The sequence below is a fragment of the Panthera pardus genome, unplaced genomic scaffold (assembly GCF_024362965.1).
Source record: "Panthera pardus isolate Hobbes unplaced genomic scaffold, ASM2436296v1 HiC_scaffold_10, whole genome shotgun sequence".
NCBI lineage: Eukaryota > Metazoa > Chordata > Mammalia > Carnivora > Felidae > Panthera > Panthera pardus.
The window spans coordinates 9,422,320-9,442,152 of NW_026526655.1; the positions used below are offsets into that span (position 1 = coordinate 9,422,320).

The 19,833-nt window shown below is 42.6% G+C and overlaps 2 protein-coding genes across 20 annotated transcripts in view; one reads left to right on the forward strand and one right to left on the reverse strand.

Annotated features, from left to right (window-relative positions):
• FBXO36 (F-box protein 36) overlaps positions 1-9,083 on the reverse strand; it is an 86,148-nt gene extending 77,065 nt beyond the window's left edge. Inside the window, exon 1 of one of the 2 annotated variants that reach the window (XM_019445676.2) lies at positions 8,729-9,073. In XM_019445676.2, the coding sequence (XP_019301221.1) occupies positions 8,729-8,824 (96 nt within the window). In that variant the 5' untranslated portion in view covers positions 8,825-9,073. Of the gene's footprint in view, positions 1-8,728 lie in introns of both variants that reach the window. The other variant, XM_019445677.2, reaches the window with a different exon arrangement.
• The window catches only part of TRIP12 (thyroid hormone receptor interactor 12), a 139,012-nt gene continuing 127,294 nt past the window's right edge, over positions 8,116-19,833 (forward strand). For 4 of the 18 annotated variants that reach the window (XM_053903976.1, XM_053904018.1, XM_053904042.1 and 1 more), the window contains exon 1: positions 9,203-9,464. The gene's annotated coding sequence lies outside the window, so the exon portion shown is untranslated. Of the gene's footprint in view, positions 8,187-8,360; positions 8,458-9,201; positions 9,465-9,714; positions 9,799-9,963; positions 10,091-13,417; positions 13,546-19,833 lie in introns of those variants that run through there. The other 14 variants (XM_053904029.1, XM_053904010.1, XM_053904036.1 and 11 more) reach the window with 9 other exon arrangements.

Genomic DNA, 19,833 nt, shown 5'->3' on the forward strand with positions numbered 1-19,833 from the left:
TCTGAAGCGGGCTCCAGGCTTTGAGCTGTCAACACAGAGCCGGACGCGGGGCTAGAACTGGGAAACCACGAGATCGTGATGTGAGCCACCCATGCACCCCTAAAATCAATTGTTTTCATTAGTAGCCATAAATAGAAAATACAATTTTAAGAAGCAATATAACTTACGATAAAATAGGTAAACACCTAGAAATCTAACAAAAATATAAGATTTCCATACTATAAGATATTGTTGACCAAAATTAAAGAATACCTAAAAAAATTCTAGAAAATGGGTATACTGTATTTGTTGATTGGAAACTTGATATCATAAAGATGTCAATTCACCACAAATGAAGCTATATATTCATTGCAATCCCAATCAAAACACCAATAGGTACTTTGTGGAAACATAAGCTAATTGTAAACATAAAAAATAAAAATAAAAAAGGAGGTGAGGAAAGAGTTACTATCATCCTTTTATGGAAAAGGTGAAATTTGGCTGGTTTGGCACTGGAAGAAAACAACACAAGAAACATTTCTTCAGTAGTTGGCCGCTCTGTACCAGGCACACTGGTAGGTACTTTGCAGTCAATATTCCCCAGAACCTCAGCTCCTGAGATACTCAGAGAAAAGGGGGTTCCAGAGTCACAAGCCTATAGGAAAACCTCCAAGGTACAGTCTCCTCTTGAGAGATTCATGGTGGACAGCAGGATTTGAAAGGCTCTGACAAATTCCGGAGAAGGGAAGCAAATAGACTGTGTTTGACCCAGGATTTTCCAATCCTATTTGATCAGACAACCTCTCTTTGAAAAACACTGGCCTGGAGTGCTTTATGTATATATATATATATCTGGCTTTTACTGTATCTGTGAAATAGCCAAGAGCTGAATGGCTCATTTTACAGATGAAGAGATGGAACCTCAGGCAGGTGGAGACTTATACCAGGTCACATAGCTACTAATATAGAATCTTCAATGCAAATCTAATTTTTCTCAAAAAAAAAAAAAAAAAAAAATCGAGTGCTTTTTCCAGGATGAAATACCACTTTCATGCAAAACAGCATTTTAGAAATGGAATAAACCTTCGTGATCTCTTGGACTAGGAAACTTACGACGTTGATGAGGCAACTGGGGCCCAGAAAAATGAAGTGCCTTGCCCCAGGTCAAGAGCTTGCAGGCTAGCAGGAGGAATAAAAGAACCCATGACTCAGTGACTCCCAATTAAGTGCTCTACTGCCCCATATAATTAGGAGACAAATCTGTGTCAGTGTAGGGCGAGACCAAATTAACTGCCCAGAATGAGTAGGTGCTCATAGGTGCCGAATGAACGATTTACCTGAGAAAAGATATGATCCTGGCGCTCTGTCGGGCCCTCGTGTAATTTTGAAATGAGGGTTTAGGAGTCGCCGGACAACTGGCTTCTAATATGGTAAGGCACTGAATATTGTAATTTTTAAGAATTTGATCAGCTTATTTGTATTATTTTATCCCCCCTCTCCCCAAAAGTGCCACGTCACTTTGGAAAATGAAAAGGAATTTCCATCTCTGATGAAAAGCCACTTGACAATTCGAATCGGGTGGCTCCTGGAGTGTCACGGGCTGGCAATCATTTTTCCCCGAAGGGCGTCAGGTCTGAGGAATGGAAGGACAATGCAGGAGGCGTGAACACCTGGCGGAACCCGTGGGGCAGGGCAGGGAGCTCAGGGCAGGTGTAGGTCGCTGCAGGTCAGAAAGAGGTGGGAAAACCAGAACACTCCCGAGGAGGGCCTGGAGCAGAGGACCGGACGTTCTAAGAGTGAAGAGGGGAAAAGCCTATATTTAACAGCAGAGGGAAGAACAAGGAGCTTTGGGAGACAAAGAGACAGCCCCCAAAGAGGGGGATAGGTCAAATCATAAATAATAGGCAAGAGGAAAATAAGCTAAGGCAAGCATTCCGCTGAGTTTTGGACTTTAAAAGGAGCGGCAGGGGAGCCGGGGTGGCTCAGCCGGTTAAGTATCAGACTTTGGCTCAGGTCAGGATCTCTCATGGTTCGTGGGTTCGAGCACCGCATAGGGCTCTGTGCTGACAGCGTGGAGCCTAGACCCTGCTTCAGATTCTGTGTCTTCCTTTCTGCCCCTCCTCAGCTCGCGCTCTCTCTCAAAAATAAAATAAACATTAAAAAAAAAAAAAAAAAAAGGAACGGCAGTTCTGCGTGGAAACGTTTTGGCTGTGGCTGGTGGCCGCTGGGCAGAATGGGCGCAACAGCTTGATGTCAGAGATAATGGCATGACATCAGTCCATCAGGGGGAGACGTCCCCTTAGGGACAAGGCAAGAGTTACCAGAAGCAAAAGGGGAATGTACGTTTACTCCCCTCTGCTGTATCTTCTCCATGTATGTGATTCTTGGGGACCCTATGTGGGAAGCAGGGCTAGAGTAAGGCATGATTTAGGGGCTCCTGGGGCCTCTGGGAAAATGCCATCACGATAACAAGTTGATTGCACCCCATCCTACTTCCAAAATGTGCAACCTGGTGTCTAGTTAATATGCTTTTATTTATTTATTTAGAAAGTTTTAAGTAATGTCTACACCCAACGTGGGGCTCGAATCCACAACCCTGAGATCAAGAGTCACATGCACCACTGACTGAGCCAGCCAGGCGTCCCTAGTTAGTATAATTTTAGATTACTTGAGAGGTTCTGTTCTTTAAGCTTTATGGGGTGGGGGCATATAAATCTATTCAGTGGATGACCTCTGCCTTATTTTCTTTTCTATATCTCCTTTTTAGCTCAATAATACTATGTCATCCGCAACAAAGCAAGAGAACAAAGTTGTACTTTCTCAAAAGTAATTATCATCTACATTAAAAAACAAGAGACAAAAGCAAAAAATGTAAAATCAGAAGTTTCTAGACCTTAAAATTTCCTAAGTAGCCATTAACCCATTTGCACCTTCTAAACTTGTTGAATTAGAACCCCTCCCCCCATCAGTAGAATCTGGTGACACAGTTATTAATGCTGCTCATTATTTAAGGTGGGAGGTGGCTGAAAGGCGGGTACCGGTACAGCAGGTGGAAGCTAATGTACGGAGCAGGGCTGCTCAGAGTAAGTGTTATCCGCTTCCATTTTCATTTTTCCTGCTTTTCTCTGATTACAAAAATAAATGCTCATTGTACAAAAACTCGGATCTTTCAAAAACACATAATGCAGGGGCCCCCGGGTGGCTCAGTTGGCTGAGCGTCCAACTTCAGCTCAGGTCACGATCTCACGGTTCATGAGTTTGAGCCCCGCGTTGGGCTCTGTGCTGACCGCTCAGAGCCTGGAGCCTGCTTCGGATTCTGTCTCCCTCTCTCTCTGCCCCTCCCCAGCTTGTGCTGTCTCGCTCTCAAAAATAAAAAAAAATAATAAAAAAAAAAACCATAATGCAGGAAGTGAAAGCAATCACTAATTCCATCTCTGAGTGATGCACTTCAGCTGTTTCCTCTTACACTTATTTAAACGCCATTAACATTTATTAAAAAAAAATAAAACTACTCTGGTGGTTGTTTTTTCCTATAGGATATGTTTAACCCAGCAACTTGCTTTTCTTGCTTAAGATTTGGTCTACTGAAGAGCTCTGGCACGTTGTTTTTTTAAAAGGTTGCAGAGTATTCTACGGTATGAATGATTCACAGTTTAACCAAATTTCCACTAATGGAAAGATGTTTTTACAATTATTTCACTCTGGTGAGCTTCTTGCTCACAGATCCTAGTACTTATGTGAAAGCATTTTTGCATAGAAAATCCTAGAGATGGATTTGCAGGGTCAAAGGGTGTATGCATTAACATTTTTATTAGGCTGTGCTTGGATCTTATATCTTTAAAATTGCTGTGCAGTTTTAAGTAGTACCTGCAGGATTCTTTGTTGCAACGTCTAAACGTCAGTCACCTAGTTTTTTTTTTTTTTTTTTTTTTATTTTGAGACAGCCTGTGTGGGGGAGGGGCAGAGAGAGAGAGAGAGAGAGAGAGAGAGAGAGAGAGAGAATATCCCAAGCAGGCTCCACACTCAGCATGGAGCCCGAGATGGGGCTCAGTCCTACAACCACAAGATCATGACCTGAGCTGAAACCAAGAGTCCGTAGCTGAACCGACTGAGCCACCCAGGCATTCTCACCAAGTCTAGTTTTCATTCCTTTTTCAGAAGTCTTTGGAGAAGACAGTTTCCTGTCAGAGGTTGGCATGCGACCTCGGGTGTTTTCAGTCTGTCAGTGCTGCAACTCTAAAGCATGTCAAAAATACTGGTCATTTTTGGAGGAATGAACTTTTGGAATTTTTTTTTTCAGATGACATTGCTTTAGGTATCTTATTGGAGTCTTTAGGAGGATTAAGTAAAATAGGTAAATTAAGGTCATCTATTACGCAATTCTCCCACTTTTCATTTGCTGGGGTGACTATCACACGTTGCTTCTCCAGGGACAACCGTCTAACACAGGTGCAAGAGGCCAGTATCCGCCAGTTCTCATCTACTTAGCTTACAGTTAATGCTTCCCGCAGTTTTCCAGTATTTGTCACATCAACCTAAGCCACTAGTTGTGACCTTAAGCAATACTTCCATTTCAAGAGAACGAAGAAGATAGAATTTCAAGAGTCAAATATTGACAATAGTACCCTCCTGAGCCTCCTAGCCTAAAGTGACTTTTGCTTCCTCTGAACTCACAATTTATTTAAAAAGTTTTTTTAATGTTTATTCATTTTTGAGAGAGGGAGAGAAGGGGGGAGAGGGAGAGAAGGGGGGGAGAGGGAGAGAAGGGGGGGAGAGGGAGAGAAGGGGGGGAGAGGGAGAGAAGGGGGGGAGAGGGAGAGAAGGGGGGGAGAGGGAGAGAAGGGGGGGAGAGGGAGAGAAGGGGGGAGAGGGAGAGAAGGGGGGGAGAGGGAGAGAAGGGGGGGAGAGGGAGAGAAGGGGGGGAGAGGGAGAGAAGGGGGGGAGAGGGAGAGAAGGGGGGGAGAGGGAGAGAAGGGGGGGGAGAGGGAGAGAAGGGGGGGGAGAGGGAGAGAAGGGGGGGGAGAGGGAGAGAAGGGGGGGGAGAGGGAGAGAAGGGGGGGAGAGGGAGAGAAGGGGGGGAGAGGGAGAGAAGGGGGGGAGAGGGAGAGAAGGGGGGGAGAGGGAGAGAAGGGGGGGAGAGGGAGAGAAGGGGGGGAGAGGGAGAGAAGGGGGGGAGAGGGAGAGAAGGGGGGAAGAGGGAGAGAAGGGGGGGGAGAGGGGCAGAGAGAGAGGGAGACAGAATCTGAGGCAGGCTCCAGGCTCTGAGCTGTCAGCACAGAGCCCGACGCAGGGCTGGAAACCATGAATCGCGAGATCCTGACCGGAGCCAAAGTCAGATACTCAACCGACTGAGCCACCTAGGTGTCCCTGGACTCGGATTTTAAAGCATCTGTGCTACTCATTAACTTGGCGATGAACTTCCTCTGTTCTTAAAAAAAAAAAAAAAAAAAAAAAACTATTTCAGTGTTTATATAAATCAAATCACTAACTGTTTGCTCCTACCTAGGTTATATACTTCAGAGAGGAGGGACTTTTGTTTGGTTCACTGATGTTTCCCCAGCATCTAGAACAGTACATATAAAAGGTATAGAAAAGGTGCTTGGGCACCTGGGTAGCTCAGTCAGTTAAACATCAGACTCTTGATTTCAGCTCAGGTCTTGATCTCACAGTTCATGCCCTGTGCTGGGCTCCAAGGCTGCTTGGGAATCGCTCTCTCTCTTAAAATAAATAAATAAACTTTAAAAGGTGCTTAATACATATTGGTGGAATGAAAGATGAACTCTTTGAAGGCAGAAATCTTATATTTTGCATCCCCATAGTAAATGCCAACTTGCTGATTACAATTAAGCAAAGGGTCACGATTTAAGATTTTCTTAGAGGTGAAGTGTGGAATATCCCTTGCCTAAATAACATTCAAGGTTCTTTCCAGCTCTTACTATTAATCTACTAGTTTTCAAAGAATTAGAAACCAACATAAGAAAATATATTTACTACTAAAACTAGGTGAAAATAATTGGGTAAACCTTTGATTTAGAAAGCAGTGCATTGATTTTTCTAAGATCATTATAAAGATCGAATTTGAAGGGTGCCTGGTAGCTCAGTTGGTTAAGCGACTAACTCTTGATTTTGGCTCAGGTCATGATTTCCCAGTTTGTAAGTCTGAGTCTCAGTCTGTAAGTCCCCAGCATTGGGGGCTGTGCTGTCACTGCAGAGCCTGCTTGGGATTCTCTCTCTTCCTTTCTGTCAACCCTCCTCAACTTGCACAGCCTGCTTGCTGTCTCTCAAAATAAGTAAATAAACATTAAAAAAAAAAATTGAATTTGAGAAGCCATATTAACCACAAGCTATATTCTATAAGTTCCTTTCTTGGGAAAAAAACAAAACATCATAGCATCAAGTTGTTAACTGGGAATGCCTCTATAAGCATTAAAATATATATTTAATGTTACTGTATAAGAAGCAAAGAAAATATTTATGTACAACATTTATATTCTGTGCTATACCAACCATGGTCTGACCCTAATGAGAGAGATACCTGTCTTCAAATCCATGTCAAATGTGCAATCATTTGAATTTAAAGTCAATAAAAATAAAAGCAGTGAAAAAGAATAAAAAAGAGAATCAGAGGGAAAGAAAGATCTATCTAAATCTGGGCTATATTTTGAATAATATACAATATTTTTTTTTAAATAAAAGAAGAAAGAGAAAGGAAAAATTTTACAAAGTCATTCCAGAAAAAGTCCATCTTATAAAACATAGTTTAATGCTAGTCTTTTAGTCCTTATTTATGTCAGACCACCTCTTAGTGGATGTTTGGTTTCCTGTGCTGAGACTTAGAAAAATTATCCTGTGGTTAGAAAATAGCATATTCTCAAGACGGTTGACTGAAAAGACTATTTTTTTGGCTTACTATTTTTTACAACAAATTTTACTTTAAAAAGAGAGTGAATTAATCAGATTTGAGATGAACTCTCACTGGTAGAACTATAGTGGATATATTCCATCTGCTTAAAAAAGAAAATGGATCAGCTTGAAAAGGATTTTTTATAGAAGCAATTGACAGGAAGAATAGGGCCTGAAATAAAAACCAGTTTTTGATCTGTTAAAAAAAAAAAAAAAAAAAAAAAGAAGGAAAGAGAAAAAATTAAGAATACTTGCGTGGGGGGGAGGGGGGGATTTCATAAAACACAGGCATGTGCCCAAGTTAGACTACAGAGCAAAGTCTGAAGGACATCAACAAGGGAAGCATTCCTGGGGAAAACTAATGCCAGGCACTCTTAATGGTTAATTTACTAAAATAAAAAAGTAAACAACTATTCATTTGTTGAGGCTTACAACATTATAGACACTTGTAATACCAGACCTTCAAGAAAAAGAAAAATCTCAAAAAAATGTTTAAAAGACAAATTATGGAAAAGACTGTAAACATTAGAACATTTTAACTTACGTGAGGTAGATGAAAAGAGAAAATGAAGTATGACTATGTAACATGTTATTGCTTTCAATCACTAATGTTAGAAAGTAAGAAACTGTTAGGATCATACCTCTTAGAACAAATGGAAGATAGTCCCAAAATGTACAAAACAGTGAATTTCAGCTTTTAAGAAATTCTAATTAAATGTGTAAAAATTCCCCCCAAAATGTTCAATCAAATATTTAAGTTTGATAGGCTATCACGCTTTTATTACTGACACTACACTTGCAATATTTAAACATCTCAAGTTTAAACAATAAAATATGTATCATTTTTACTTTAAAAGATGCTTTTGAAGCTATAAAAAAAAGCATTCTCTACCTACTTAAGGGCTCACGGGAAAACTGATGCAATATTCAAGATCTACACTAAAACAAATATATACAAAGTTCTAAATTTCATTTTATAGAAATACCATCTATTAAAGTACAAGGTGCTTTATCTCAGTGACAGGCTTAAGCTCAGCCAGGAATCAGAAAACGGGTTCCGACTGGAGGCCCAGTTCAACTTGATCATTTCATGGGCACAATAAATCATCCAAAAGCCCACCTTAAATAGCTAAAGTAGTCATAAAAATAGGCTGATGGTTACTTCACTCCAGCGATAACATAATCCTCGGTCTTATTGTTGTGGAGCAGATGTCATTATGGGTGGGGCCGACGCGCAGAGCAGCTGAAACATTTTTGTACCACCCCCCGCACACTTTCAATGGGATAGAAGGGGCTCCAAAAAGGTAAGGGGAGAGCTCTCAACGATCAATTCCTACTAGAAATAAGGAAGTTTTGATGTGGTCGTGGTACCCGTAAAGACCACAATGAGATTTTAAAAATCCCCCATGATTAACTCCTACCCTGGAAAAGAGATCTTCCCTTTCTCCCCTCCCCTGCCGGCTCCTCCTTGGGACACTTGGCTGAGTCTTTCTTTCTCTCCTTCCCACGCTGAGGTGAGGCTGCACGCAAGCCGGGGACGCCTGTTTTTCTCTTCGCGCGGAGGGAACTCTGCGGGTAGGAACCCTCGGTGGCAGGAAGGGAGCGGGGTGCGATGTGGGGAGGCGGGAAAGCTCGCCAGGGACGAGCGGCCCTTGGGGTGGGAAAAGGCACGCGGACTACGGAGGAGCCGGCCGAGGCCGAGGTGACGAGGGAAATCTCCCGGCTCGGAGCTGGGACCGGACGCTTCCGGCGGGCCACAGTCGCTCTCGGCCTAGCGGGGCTAGCGTTCCGCGCTCCACCGGGGCGGCAGGGAGCTTAGAGAGGGTAAACCGCGCCTCGCACTTGCCTGGGACCGGGTGACCAATAACTGGTAATAGTCTTTGCTCGGCGCTGGGCCTTGTCCTACAATTTCGAACAGAGTCTCCGGCAGCCACGACGCCATCTTGGGACGCCACCGCCGTCGCTAAGACAACCAGGAAGGGGCGGGGCTTGATTGGGGTCATGGGGCCAAAGCCCTAGTTTAAATCGAACCCGGTTTTGAGCTAGCAGGGGGTTTCTTCCTTAGGGTGATGGCCCCTTCTCCCAAGAGTCAGAGGGAACACTGATCCGTGAGATTTCCACCCTCAGGTCCCCGGTGACCCGAAGGGGAATTAGTTCCTGCTGCCACGGAGGGGAGGGGGTGACCCCGGCGGAGGGATATCAAGCGGAGCCCCACATTCCCCTTCCTGGTCCCTCGAAGGGATCGGGAGGAGAGCTCAGGCCGCTGGGAGAGTCACGCCGGGCGGTGGGGGAGGGAGGGGCGATGTGATGAGTTGCGTGTAGGCAGCGGGGCCTTACCCGCGGACGAGCCCGTGAGCCGGAGGCAGCGGGCAAAGTAGTTCCCGGAGGGTGTTGGAACGGGCGGGGAGGGAGGCGGCGCGGGCGGAGGCGCACGCCGGCCGCGGTGCTGCGGCTCAGCTGATAATTGAAGGGACCCGAGGAGCCGCCGCCGCCGCCGCCGCCGCCGGGGGGGGGTGGGGGGAGCGAGTGGAAGTTACTGCCGCGCCACCGAGTCCGGACCGGAGACTTTGGGGCCCAACTAGGTAATTGGGGCGCAGGTCTGAGTGGCCGGGCCAGGCTTGGGGGAGGGGGTTGTACGAGGGGGTGAGGGGCTGGGGGGGGGCGACGGGGGGGGGTGGGGAGGAGCTGGAACAGAAAGTCCCAGGAAGCCCGGTTGTGTCATCGCCGCGATTCGGCCCCCGCTCGGCCTGCTCCCGGCGGCGGCGGGGCCGCGGAAGGACCGGGTCGGGGGTTGACGGGCGAGACGCTCGAGGGAGACCGGGGCCGGGCGGGAGCGGGGGGGTGGGGGGGGGAGGAGGGTTCGCTGGGTCCCCGCTCAGGCCCCCCGCGATGAGGAGGGCCCTTCACGGAACCGGGGTAAGGCGTGCGGGTCTTGGGGAGCCCGGTGGTGGCCGGGGGGGCCGGAAGTGGGCTTTGGAGCTTGGAGGGCCTCTAGGAAGCGAGAAAGTGGGGGGCCGGAAGTGCAGGTGGGGGGTGTGAAGACGGCAAGGGTTCCCCGGAAATGGGATGGGGGGCCCGGAAACCGGGAGAGGAGAGGCTCCAGGGCCGGGGACGGCCCGGAAATGGAAACTAGGGAGCAGCTCGAGTGACAACAGTTGTGGGAAGCGAGGGTCAGAGGAGGGAGAGGCCGGAGTGACTTTAGACCGCAGTAAGGGGTTTCCTGCCAAGGGGGAGGGTTGTGGGCGGGCGAGCCCGGAGTCGGGGTCTGCGCTGGGCTGTTTCTTTAGCCGTGGGAAGTTGAGGCTGAGCGAGGATGACGACGAGACGGGCGTGCAGGGGGGCTGGAAAAGAGGCCGAGAAACTTGGCTGAGAGGAGCAGAGCATGCTTCTAAATAGATCAGGATGGAAATGGGGGGTGGGGGTTCAGGACTTGGGAGGGGGGTGGACCAATTGTCACTCCAATCGTATTAGTATTCGAAGCGAGTCAGGCGATTAATTTATTTATATGTGGATTACATAAAACCTATTATATCGTTTGCCCATTCAGTTCACCCTCTCCTCCATCCTCCTCCATAGTGAGTGGGTTTTTAGTTGAGAAACAAGTTAGAGGGGACTTCAAATAACGAAGGTTGGAAAATCCCCAATCCTGTCCTTCGTGGCGCTTCCTTCCTCAGAAGAACAGAAATCCTTAATTTGCTACAGGGGAGAAAATAAAGATTTAAAAACACATGCAAATCGGGAGGAAATAACACATTTGAACGGCCGGGGCGGGTTTGGGGGGGGGGGGACGGGAGGGGAATTGGTTACCCTTGTGTGGTAAGGAGAGAACGGAAGGGGCTGCTCCTAAACCCTTAAGACAGGTTGGTTGGTTTTTGATAACGTCGTTTTACTTTGGGGACGGTTAGCTTAAGCATCGTGTCTGGCGGTGGGTATAGTTTAATTGCTTCGTTAGTTAATTGAAGGAGGGACTGTGGCAGTGAGTAAACGTTCGTGTGTGAGGGGTGCGGGGGGTACGTTTAATAGCGCAGCGAACGTGTTCTGAGTGGCCGTCTAACTGCTCCCCTGCTGCCTCCTTTCCTAGTCGGCCTTCCCCGGATCCTGCCTGGGTTGCCAAATCACCCGATCCCCGGGCTTTACTCCGTTTTGTAGGCCCTTTAGTGCTGTGTTCAACTTTCTGTTGCTCTCCAGCGTCTCTATAGATATTTTTGGCATTTCATTTTTTAATGACCCAGGAAGTGGAGGCTGAGGATCTCCTCTCTAAAAACAAAACAACACAAAAAATATAGGGTGGAAAGTTGAAAGAGCTATTGAGTGGGGCAAAAAACCGACGCTCTGAACAAAGGTCCTAGTTGTTGGAGAAAAAGGCAAGAGGCCTATATATGAGGCCTGTGTGTGTGTGTCGCATTTACACGGGGTGGGGTGTGTGTGTGTGTGGAGGGAGCAGCTAGGATTGAGGAATGGCCTTATCAGATTTAGAGACAATAAGTTGCAGATGGTTTTATTGAGATTTATTTTCATACTTAGATTATGCAAAGAGGTCAGTATTGGGAATTTGAGAGTAAACAAAATTTCCAGTTCTTCATTTTGAAACAGCCCTGCTCCATGTTCAACCCCAGAAAGATTGAATTGGGCTTTTAACATCATCTTTGTGAGATTGTTGGCAGAGTTTTTATTTCATTTATTTTATGCTTAAGAGAGCATATTAACATGGTCGGAGGTTGAGGTTGTGGGCTTTGTTCGCATCTGCCTTTCTATGAATGTGCCCGTATCCGTAAGAATTTAAGGACTGTAATAAACATTATCATTGTTTCTATTCCATTCCCAGTTTTTAAGGAGTTTGAGTGGTTTTTAAGTCTGCTCTGCTGACAATTACTGTTTAAGTTTGTGTCGTGAACAGGCTTTTTGTTTTAGTTTTTCATTTACTTTCTAAGTTTTAGAATACTTCAGGCAGTTAGAGTTCTAGAAGCTGCTCAACTAAAACAATTATTTTAAAAAAGTGAAAGGGATGCTAGGCCAGTGTAAAATCAATGCTTTCACCTAGCAAAGTAAATTTGAAGTAATGTTTACTTTTCCATTCTAACTTTTAAGATTACTGGGTTAATGTTATCTACGGAAGATTTTATGATCCTATTTTAATCACATCATCCCAGCAAAGAGACACAAACTCCTGGGAATTCACACACTGACAGTAGCTGTGTGACCTTGAGCTTTTCACTTATCCTATCTGGTCTCCAGTTAATCTGTAAAATGGGGATGGGCAGTCACTATCTTACCTCACCGGGTGGTGGTGAGACCCAGTGGATACAATGGCTGTGAAAAATTACAAACTGCTAAATAAGTGTAATATATTATCATTAGTTTTAGAAAATTACATTTGCTGTTTGAGGCCATTAAGAACACTTAGAGCTTTTCACCAGTGATGGTGAAGGGTGGGGGGGCGGTGACCTTGATGTAAGGTAAGTTACAGCAACTTATTTTTTGAAACTGCTGTTAAATTGGTAGTGGAACTTGGCCCCAATTTCTGTTAAGTTACTCTTGGGTTGGTTGGTTGATTGGTAGGTTTTGGTTTTGGTTTTTGGTTTTTTGCATCAGCATGGTCGATTTCTACCATACTTTCTCCTGAAGAAATTTGTTAATCATATTTAGAGAAATTTCTTCACATTTTCATTATTGATAACACATGTACCTGTTTCGCCTCGTGGCTCTTACGGAATTGACTTTATAATGTCAGAGTCTACAATGAAGGGAAAACCTTGCCAAATCTAATTTTTTTTTTTTTACAGAATTTAGGGAGGAGGTGTTTTGTTTTTTTCTTTTAGGTGGATGATGATCTTTTTGAGCAAATAGAATACCAGTTGCCCTTTTATTTTTCCATTTGCTGAGGAAATTTGATGGACTCAGGTTGAAAAAAGCAACCTGTTTGTTGCTTTTCATCTTCTCTCAGGTTCCTGTTACTGCCAGACTGACCTGCACTTTTCCTTTATTTAAACCATTTTAGGTTCACTTCAGCTCACCCCTTCCTAGCACTTCCTCAAACCCTGCCATCCCAGGATCTTTCCCATTTATTTCTTGGTTATCTAAATAGGCTCCATTTTGGGATTATAGTGTTAGATTTGTTGACATGTGTTGCGTTTGTTTCCTGACTGGATTATAGGTTTCCCCAAGTCCAGGATTATCTTGTATCAGCTGTGTTTTGCATGAAGGTGCACTCATAAGCCTCACTGAAAATAACACCCATTTTCCTTCCCACTCCAAACCAATAATGTTAACCTAGTCTTGCTGACTATGCAACCAACCTTCCTGCTTGGAAAGTTTCTTGGTCTCAACAGATTCCTCAGGATGCTATTTGCATTGGTGATCCCAGCCTCTTCATATCTTCCTGACTGCTGGAAAGGGCTTAACAGTAAGAAAGAATCTGATGGATATTATACAATAAGCATAATCTGTCAATTGTAATGTAATCTTGGTGCTTGTAGTTCTTAACATTTGACATGAGCTTTACATTTGTGTATTTTCTTTCGTTGCCTCTGTATAGTTCAAACAGCTGTGTCACAGATTTCTTGAAGGCACAAACTCCTAGCAATTGTTCTTTATAATCTCTGCCTGGTTTGCTGGGTTACTCTGACACATAGTGGGTGCTTGCTGCTACTTAACAGTAAATAGGTAAGTATACTTCTGCTGAACCAGTCTCTTGATTTCTTTTAAGTAAAATTTAACTTGGCCAGTGTCCTGGATTTTCAAAAATGCAGTTCTTTAATTAAACCCAATATCCTAACTTGATTTTAGGTTATTGGCAAAAGAAGTTGTTTCCTAGGCTGAAATAAGTCTGCTTTGTAGTTCTTCTCTGAGGCCTTTCAGCTTTGGGTTGGGATTCTTACAGTTTCATTAAACTGGATTGGCCAGAAGAAAAAGGAACTTGTCCATTGTTCAGACCTACCTATTTTGTCTGAGTGTGCAGAAGCTATTGGTAAATAGTTCTGCAGCTCTGTTTGAATTAAAACATCATGTTAGTGGACTAGAGTGAAAAACACTGCCTGCTACCCTGTCCTCTCATTAGTGAACAGCACTGTTCAAGTGAACATCTGATTTGGGTGTAGACTTGGGCCGCAATCTTCACTGCCTTTTCCTCTGTCTTTGTGACCTTGGACAAATAATTTAACCTTTGTGAGTTTCAAGTACCTAATCTGAGCGTGGCTAATTGCCACCTAGATTTAATTGTCATTTGTATGCTAGACACTACTTAGGAGATTAGGCTCCAAAGCTAGATTGGAACACAGGGCTCTTCCTCCCCTGGTTCATTGCAGCACTGACCATTGCCTCATTTGTTAACACCCTTCTACCTAGAGCATACTTCTGTTACATATGTAGACTTGAAAGTCTTTGAGTATATCATATTCCTTAGTCGATTATGAATTCCTTAAAGCCAGTCCTCCCCCTTTTTAATCCCTAGTATCTAGCACAGTGTCTGGCCTATAATAAGGAATCTTTGAATGCTTCTTGGAGGAGTAAGTCTTGTGAGAATAAAATATTACTGTAAGTGAAAATACTTTGTAAGGGTTTAATGTCTGTCTCGTTTTGACAAACATTTTGAATCCTAGTTAATCCTAAAAATGATTATAGAAGTTTTCTTTTTCATCTGTTGATATGTATTTTAGAGACTGCAAGTTATTTTAAATCACATATGAAAAAAATCAGGACAAGCCATTTATATTCTGTGATTGGCCCTTGTTTACATATAATAGTTGATCATTTAAATGCTAGATTGAGGCCCTAAATAGATTTTGACATAATGTGTGTATTAAGTACAAAGCTGAGTTTTATACCTCATTTGAGTTTGTTTTTGTTTTGTTTTTAGAAAGGATGTACTTCTATAAATTTGGGTTACTACCCAATGCATACTTTGAAGGTTATTTATAAGCGGAAGTGTCTATCAGCAAGCCTTCAAGACTTGAAGTTAAAGCATTTCAATGGGTATTTTAATCAACTTGTTGGCTGTGGTAACCAATGAGTTCTACCCTGACTTCAAAACTCCTACTCATTCCACCCGTGGGCAGCATTCTGAATAAATACACGTACCTTGTGCTATAACTTCTTAAGGTCAAATTAACTCAATTTGAAGTCCTTATCCTGGTAAACATATGTGATGCCCTGGAAAACCCAAAATGAGTTTTTTCAGGTAGCCCTTCTGAAATTCACTGTTGAGTTGTAATTTAAGCTGTTTTGTGTCCTTAAAGAGCAGGTTTGTGGAGATCATATGGAGCCCCCCCGCCCCCTTTTGTGAATCTTCCTGAAAACCAAGTGTTTGTAGTTTCCTTGTAAGTAGTAAATGTATGAACATGCTGTAACTTCTGCTACGGCCCCAGTATTTTTTAATCTTGTCTGTGTTGCGCCCTGGGCTGGATGTGGGCAGGTTGAGCTGTTCATTCCTTCTGAACACACTCCAGGAACCTCAGCATTCTTGCCTGGACTTTGACTGTTGAGTCCACCTGGACTGATACCCTTCTCTCATCTTGTATCTCTTGTAGTGACATTTACACGTTTAACTTTTCCTTTGGGTAGCTACTGTAAGAGTTTTACTCTTCACTTCTTTCTTCCATAACGTTTTACTAGTTACTGCTTTCACCATCTGCCTTAAATAATTAGTTGCTTACTTCTTCTTAAGTAAATTTTTGGCTTCTTGTGCTAAAGGTTTAATTTTTCCATGCCCACAGTGGCTGGCACAAGGCTCCTAACCTGCATGGTATATGGGCAGGGATAGAGTTCGTTTCGGTGACATATTGGGAAACTATATTATGAAGTATTATTAGCACCATTTGCCATGGTTTCTGTCTGCTTGCTTATTTTCGTTTCTCAGGGTTTGGTAGCTGAGTGTAGGATGCTAGAATATAAATTTTTCAGAATTAGGTTCATTAAAATATGCACTTAAGGGACTGATAAGACACTAGACCATTTTACTGACTTTGTGATGTTAGGTTTAGCATTTGAGAATTCTGTTTACCAGTAGATAAAAGCATATTTATCGATACGTATTTATCAAGTGCTACTGTGTGCCAGGTCTCTGCTGGGAGGAATACAGAAGGTTCCTGTCCTGAGTTTTTGTTTCATTTAGTTGAAAAACACTTCTCAAACTTGGTAACTATATATAGTATAGCATTTAGCATCCAGAAGTATCCCGTAGATATTCTAAATGCAGGTTTTCTACGTTTAGGAAACCTGATATGAGAATCTAAATTAAGAAACAGAAGAATTAGGGCACAAAATTTGGCTTTGCCGAATAAATTGTTGGAAGTACTTTCATCGTGCAGATATTTCCTCAGCAACTAATCCGTGTGCATTTGTGGTCCCATACCAGGTTTGCCTTCTTGAAGAGTGCGGAGGAGAAATAGGTGATTTATAAAAGATCTCTTACGTTGGAATGTCCTTTACTGTAAACGAGTTCAAACTATGATAGTAGGACACAACATTTAACATTGTGCATATTTGTTACTAAGTACAAAGTTGAGTTTTTTATACAGTGGGCCCTCGGAGGTTTAGAGAGAGATTCAGTCCTAGGTTGCAGTTACTGAGGAAGACTTGCTACTTGAACTGGCCTTGATCGTTTGGGTAGGTAGAGAAGAATGGGTAACTTGCAAAGGTGTAATTGAGGCGAGGGGCTGATGGGAAGCTAAACTGGCCCTTTGCAGTAGAGGATCCATATTTATGAACTAACAGAAAATTCAGGCTGTGTTGATTGAGGTTCTTAAATGGGAGATCAAGAAATTAGCTTTAACAAATAGACATGTTGACTTTATTGTTAATCCCTGAGTAGGCTGTGACAACATGAAAAAAGCGTACGGGCATGTTTACTTTGTAGGTGAACTGCAAAGAAAAAGTGCTTTTAGATTTTATTTGTCTTTCAATGCAATTGCTTCCCTTTCTAGGACTGTATGTTGTAGGCGTGTTTGTGGTAAGTTTTGGGGTGATAGAAGCCGTGGAGGTAAAACTTGTTGTTTAGTGTCCCTACTTAGTAGTTAGAATACTTCCAGTAAATAAGCAGGCGATGTCTAAAGGACTCCTGTTGCTCCTGTCCAGTCATGGAATCTTTAGTGGAAGCTGGCAATCATTTTGTCTTAACACATTCGTCTATTGTTTATTCAGAGATTTTTTTCTTTTTAAATTCAGAGTACTGTTCCAGAATTAATAACATGACTTTTTGTGAGTTACTCAGTAATGTCAGGTGTAAAAGAAACTTCTGCTAAACATCTAATGGAGTAAAAGAGAAAATGATGTTTTTAAAAAAGCACGTTGTGGCTTAAGCATTTACATACTTTTAAAAAGTGCAAATTAATACTACCTGTTTCATCAAGCTAAATATCTTGGTAAAATATTTGCATAGCACTCCAGTTGATGTATTAGTAGACTGTTATACCTTTTTCAAGAGTAGGCAAGATAGGATTTCAAAATCGGGAAATGAAGTTAGATGGTGACTGGAGGGAACTGAAGATGCAGAGAATAATACTTTCATTCAGGGGTCCGGTAGCAGTAACATTTAGCTTTCTTCCAGCAGCTTTTCTTTCTAGAATATTCTTGTAGACTTTGCTCACTGCAGTTTGCATTCATTTTATTTTTATGGGGAAATAGCAGAGATGCTAGCAGTTAGTGCAAATTCATGAATTAAATACCTGTTCAAGTTATAGAGTGCAAAATTTGTGGGGTCTTGTGGACTGTAGAATAGAGACATTTGTGAAGGCTGTGTATTTTACTGCTACAAGAGACATGGGTGTTTTTTAATGTAAGGTATTCATGCAGCTTTCTAATTTTTCCTTTAGTAAACCTATATTTCCATTTCTTCTACCCACTTGGGGAAAGCAGCCTCGTCTCAAAAGGGAGTTAGGGACTTGACATCTCCCCCTCCATCCCTGACCCGCAAGCATTTCTGCCTTCCTCCCAGTAGATGGCAACAATTAGGCTGATTTTTGAGAAGAGTCAGTAGTTCTTACCTTTGTGATCAGACTTGCTCCTAATTATTTCTCAAGTGTCTTTAGGAACTTTAGTGTTGATTTACGTATTTTGACGTCGGCATACTTTTCTCAGAAAACTAAACTGTCCGTTGCAGAGTTCATTCTTTTTCTACTTTACTCTTCACCCCGTCTTTAAGTTTGCCCTTCCAGTTGCTGCTGTGAGGTAAGACTTGGGGAATTTCAGCCTTTGGTGTGGCCGTGTAAGATAATCTGCTTCTGCCTCTTTGAACCATCTAGTATTTCTTTTCAGCTGCCTGTATATTAGGTCAGGCCATGTTTTCTCCAGGTATCTTCTCATTACACACGCTAAGTTTTCTGAAAGGAATTTCGGGAGAGATAAGACACTATCATTTGGGATCTTTGTGGTGGCACTAGTTTTAAATGATACCCAGTTTATGCTTCTTGAATCAGTTAAGGAATCGGTCAATTTAATGTTGGCTGGTATAGCAGCATTTCTTCTCGGTGGATGGGCCTCCTACTTCTGCATTTACTTCTATTCAGCGTGTGTTAGTTTTTTTGTGTGACTGAAAAAGAAAAATAAGATGATTCATAATGCACAATTAACTTTTCAGAGTTTACTATATTTAGAGATACTTAGAACTTTTTTCAGGATGCCTGCTGAGTTGATTTAAATTTTTGATGTGAGAGTAAAGGATTTGGGAAGTTTCCATATTAAGAGTTTTATAGTTAGGAACGTCCTAATCTGTAGTTCTTTTAAGGAACACATAGAGACTTAGCAAAACAATAGTTCTAAAAAAAAATTCTGCAATCATGTCTGTTTTATGGTCCAGTATTAGAATCCTGGTCCAGTAGAAAAAATTATGTTGGTTTCAGCAACTGCTGTACTCACACCTAGAAAAATACTCATGTAAAGACATCTTTGCTCTCAGTTAAGGTAGTCTGAAGTCAGCAGTGGGCATAGAAGTAATGTGTACAAATAATCAAAGGGTATGTATCAATAAATATTTTTGAATACTACTGACTTAAAGTCCTAGATCAAGATTTGGGATTCTGAAGATATGTAAGATGACCGCATTTAACTCTAAAATCAATTCCATGTTGTATTTCTGATGTGGCTTTCACTATAGATATGTATAATATAGCCTTAGCAGTCATGGTGTGGGAGATTAATGGGATAAAAATAAAGAAAAAGGCCTTATGAATCATAGCAACCAACCTCTGTTGCATTCTTCCCTTAGCTCAGTGGTGTGTAGGTCAGTATCCAGGGGGCTGGGATGGGAAATGAAGAGGTGGGTGGGGTGGGGATGGATAGGTAAGTGGGTAAATAGAAGAGAGTTGGACATTCTAGACCAGAAGTGTAATGAAGGTGGGTGAGTGTCTGTGTCAGAAGAGGATGTCATTTTTGGTGGCCAAGGAGAGTTAATTGTACTGAGTAAATACATTCTAGATTCTGTGTTTGATTTAATAGTTTTTTTGCCCCATGACATTACATAGGCAGAATGTACCATATTCTTCCTATGCTTTGAGTATCCTATGCTTTGAGTATCCTATGCTTTGAGTTATTCATAACCCCAACTGGGATAACAGGGATTATATAAATATAGTATAATGGAAAATGAGATGGAAGTATGAGTCAATTAATCAGTGCATACATTTACATGAACATTTCTCTTTTTAAAGTTGGCATTTTTATCATGAAACTTCAGTCAGTTTCCTTGGACAATTTTGCTTTTTTATGGCTATACACATTTACGTATTTTGAAGGCGGTGCCATATAGAAAATATGGGCCTTGAAGCCAGAAACTCTGTATTTAAGATCCTCCCTGTTCTAGCTATGTGATCTTGGATAAGTCATTTAAACCCTCTGAGACTTCGCTTTCTTTTGAATAAAATGGGTTGGTATTAGAATCTTGCATAGGTAGTATATACTTGATAAATGGTATAGCTGCTGCTGTTGTTATATTGATGAAGAAAAAAAAATGCATATTAA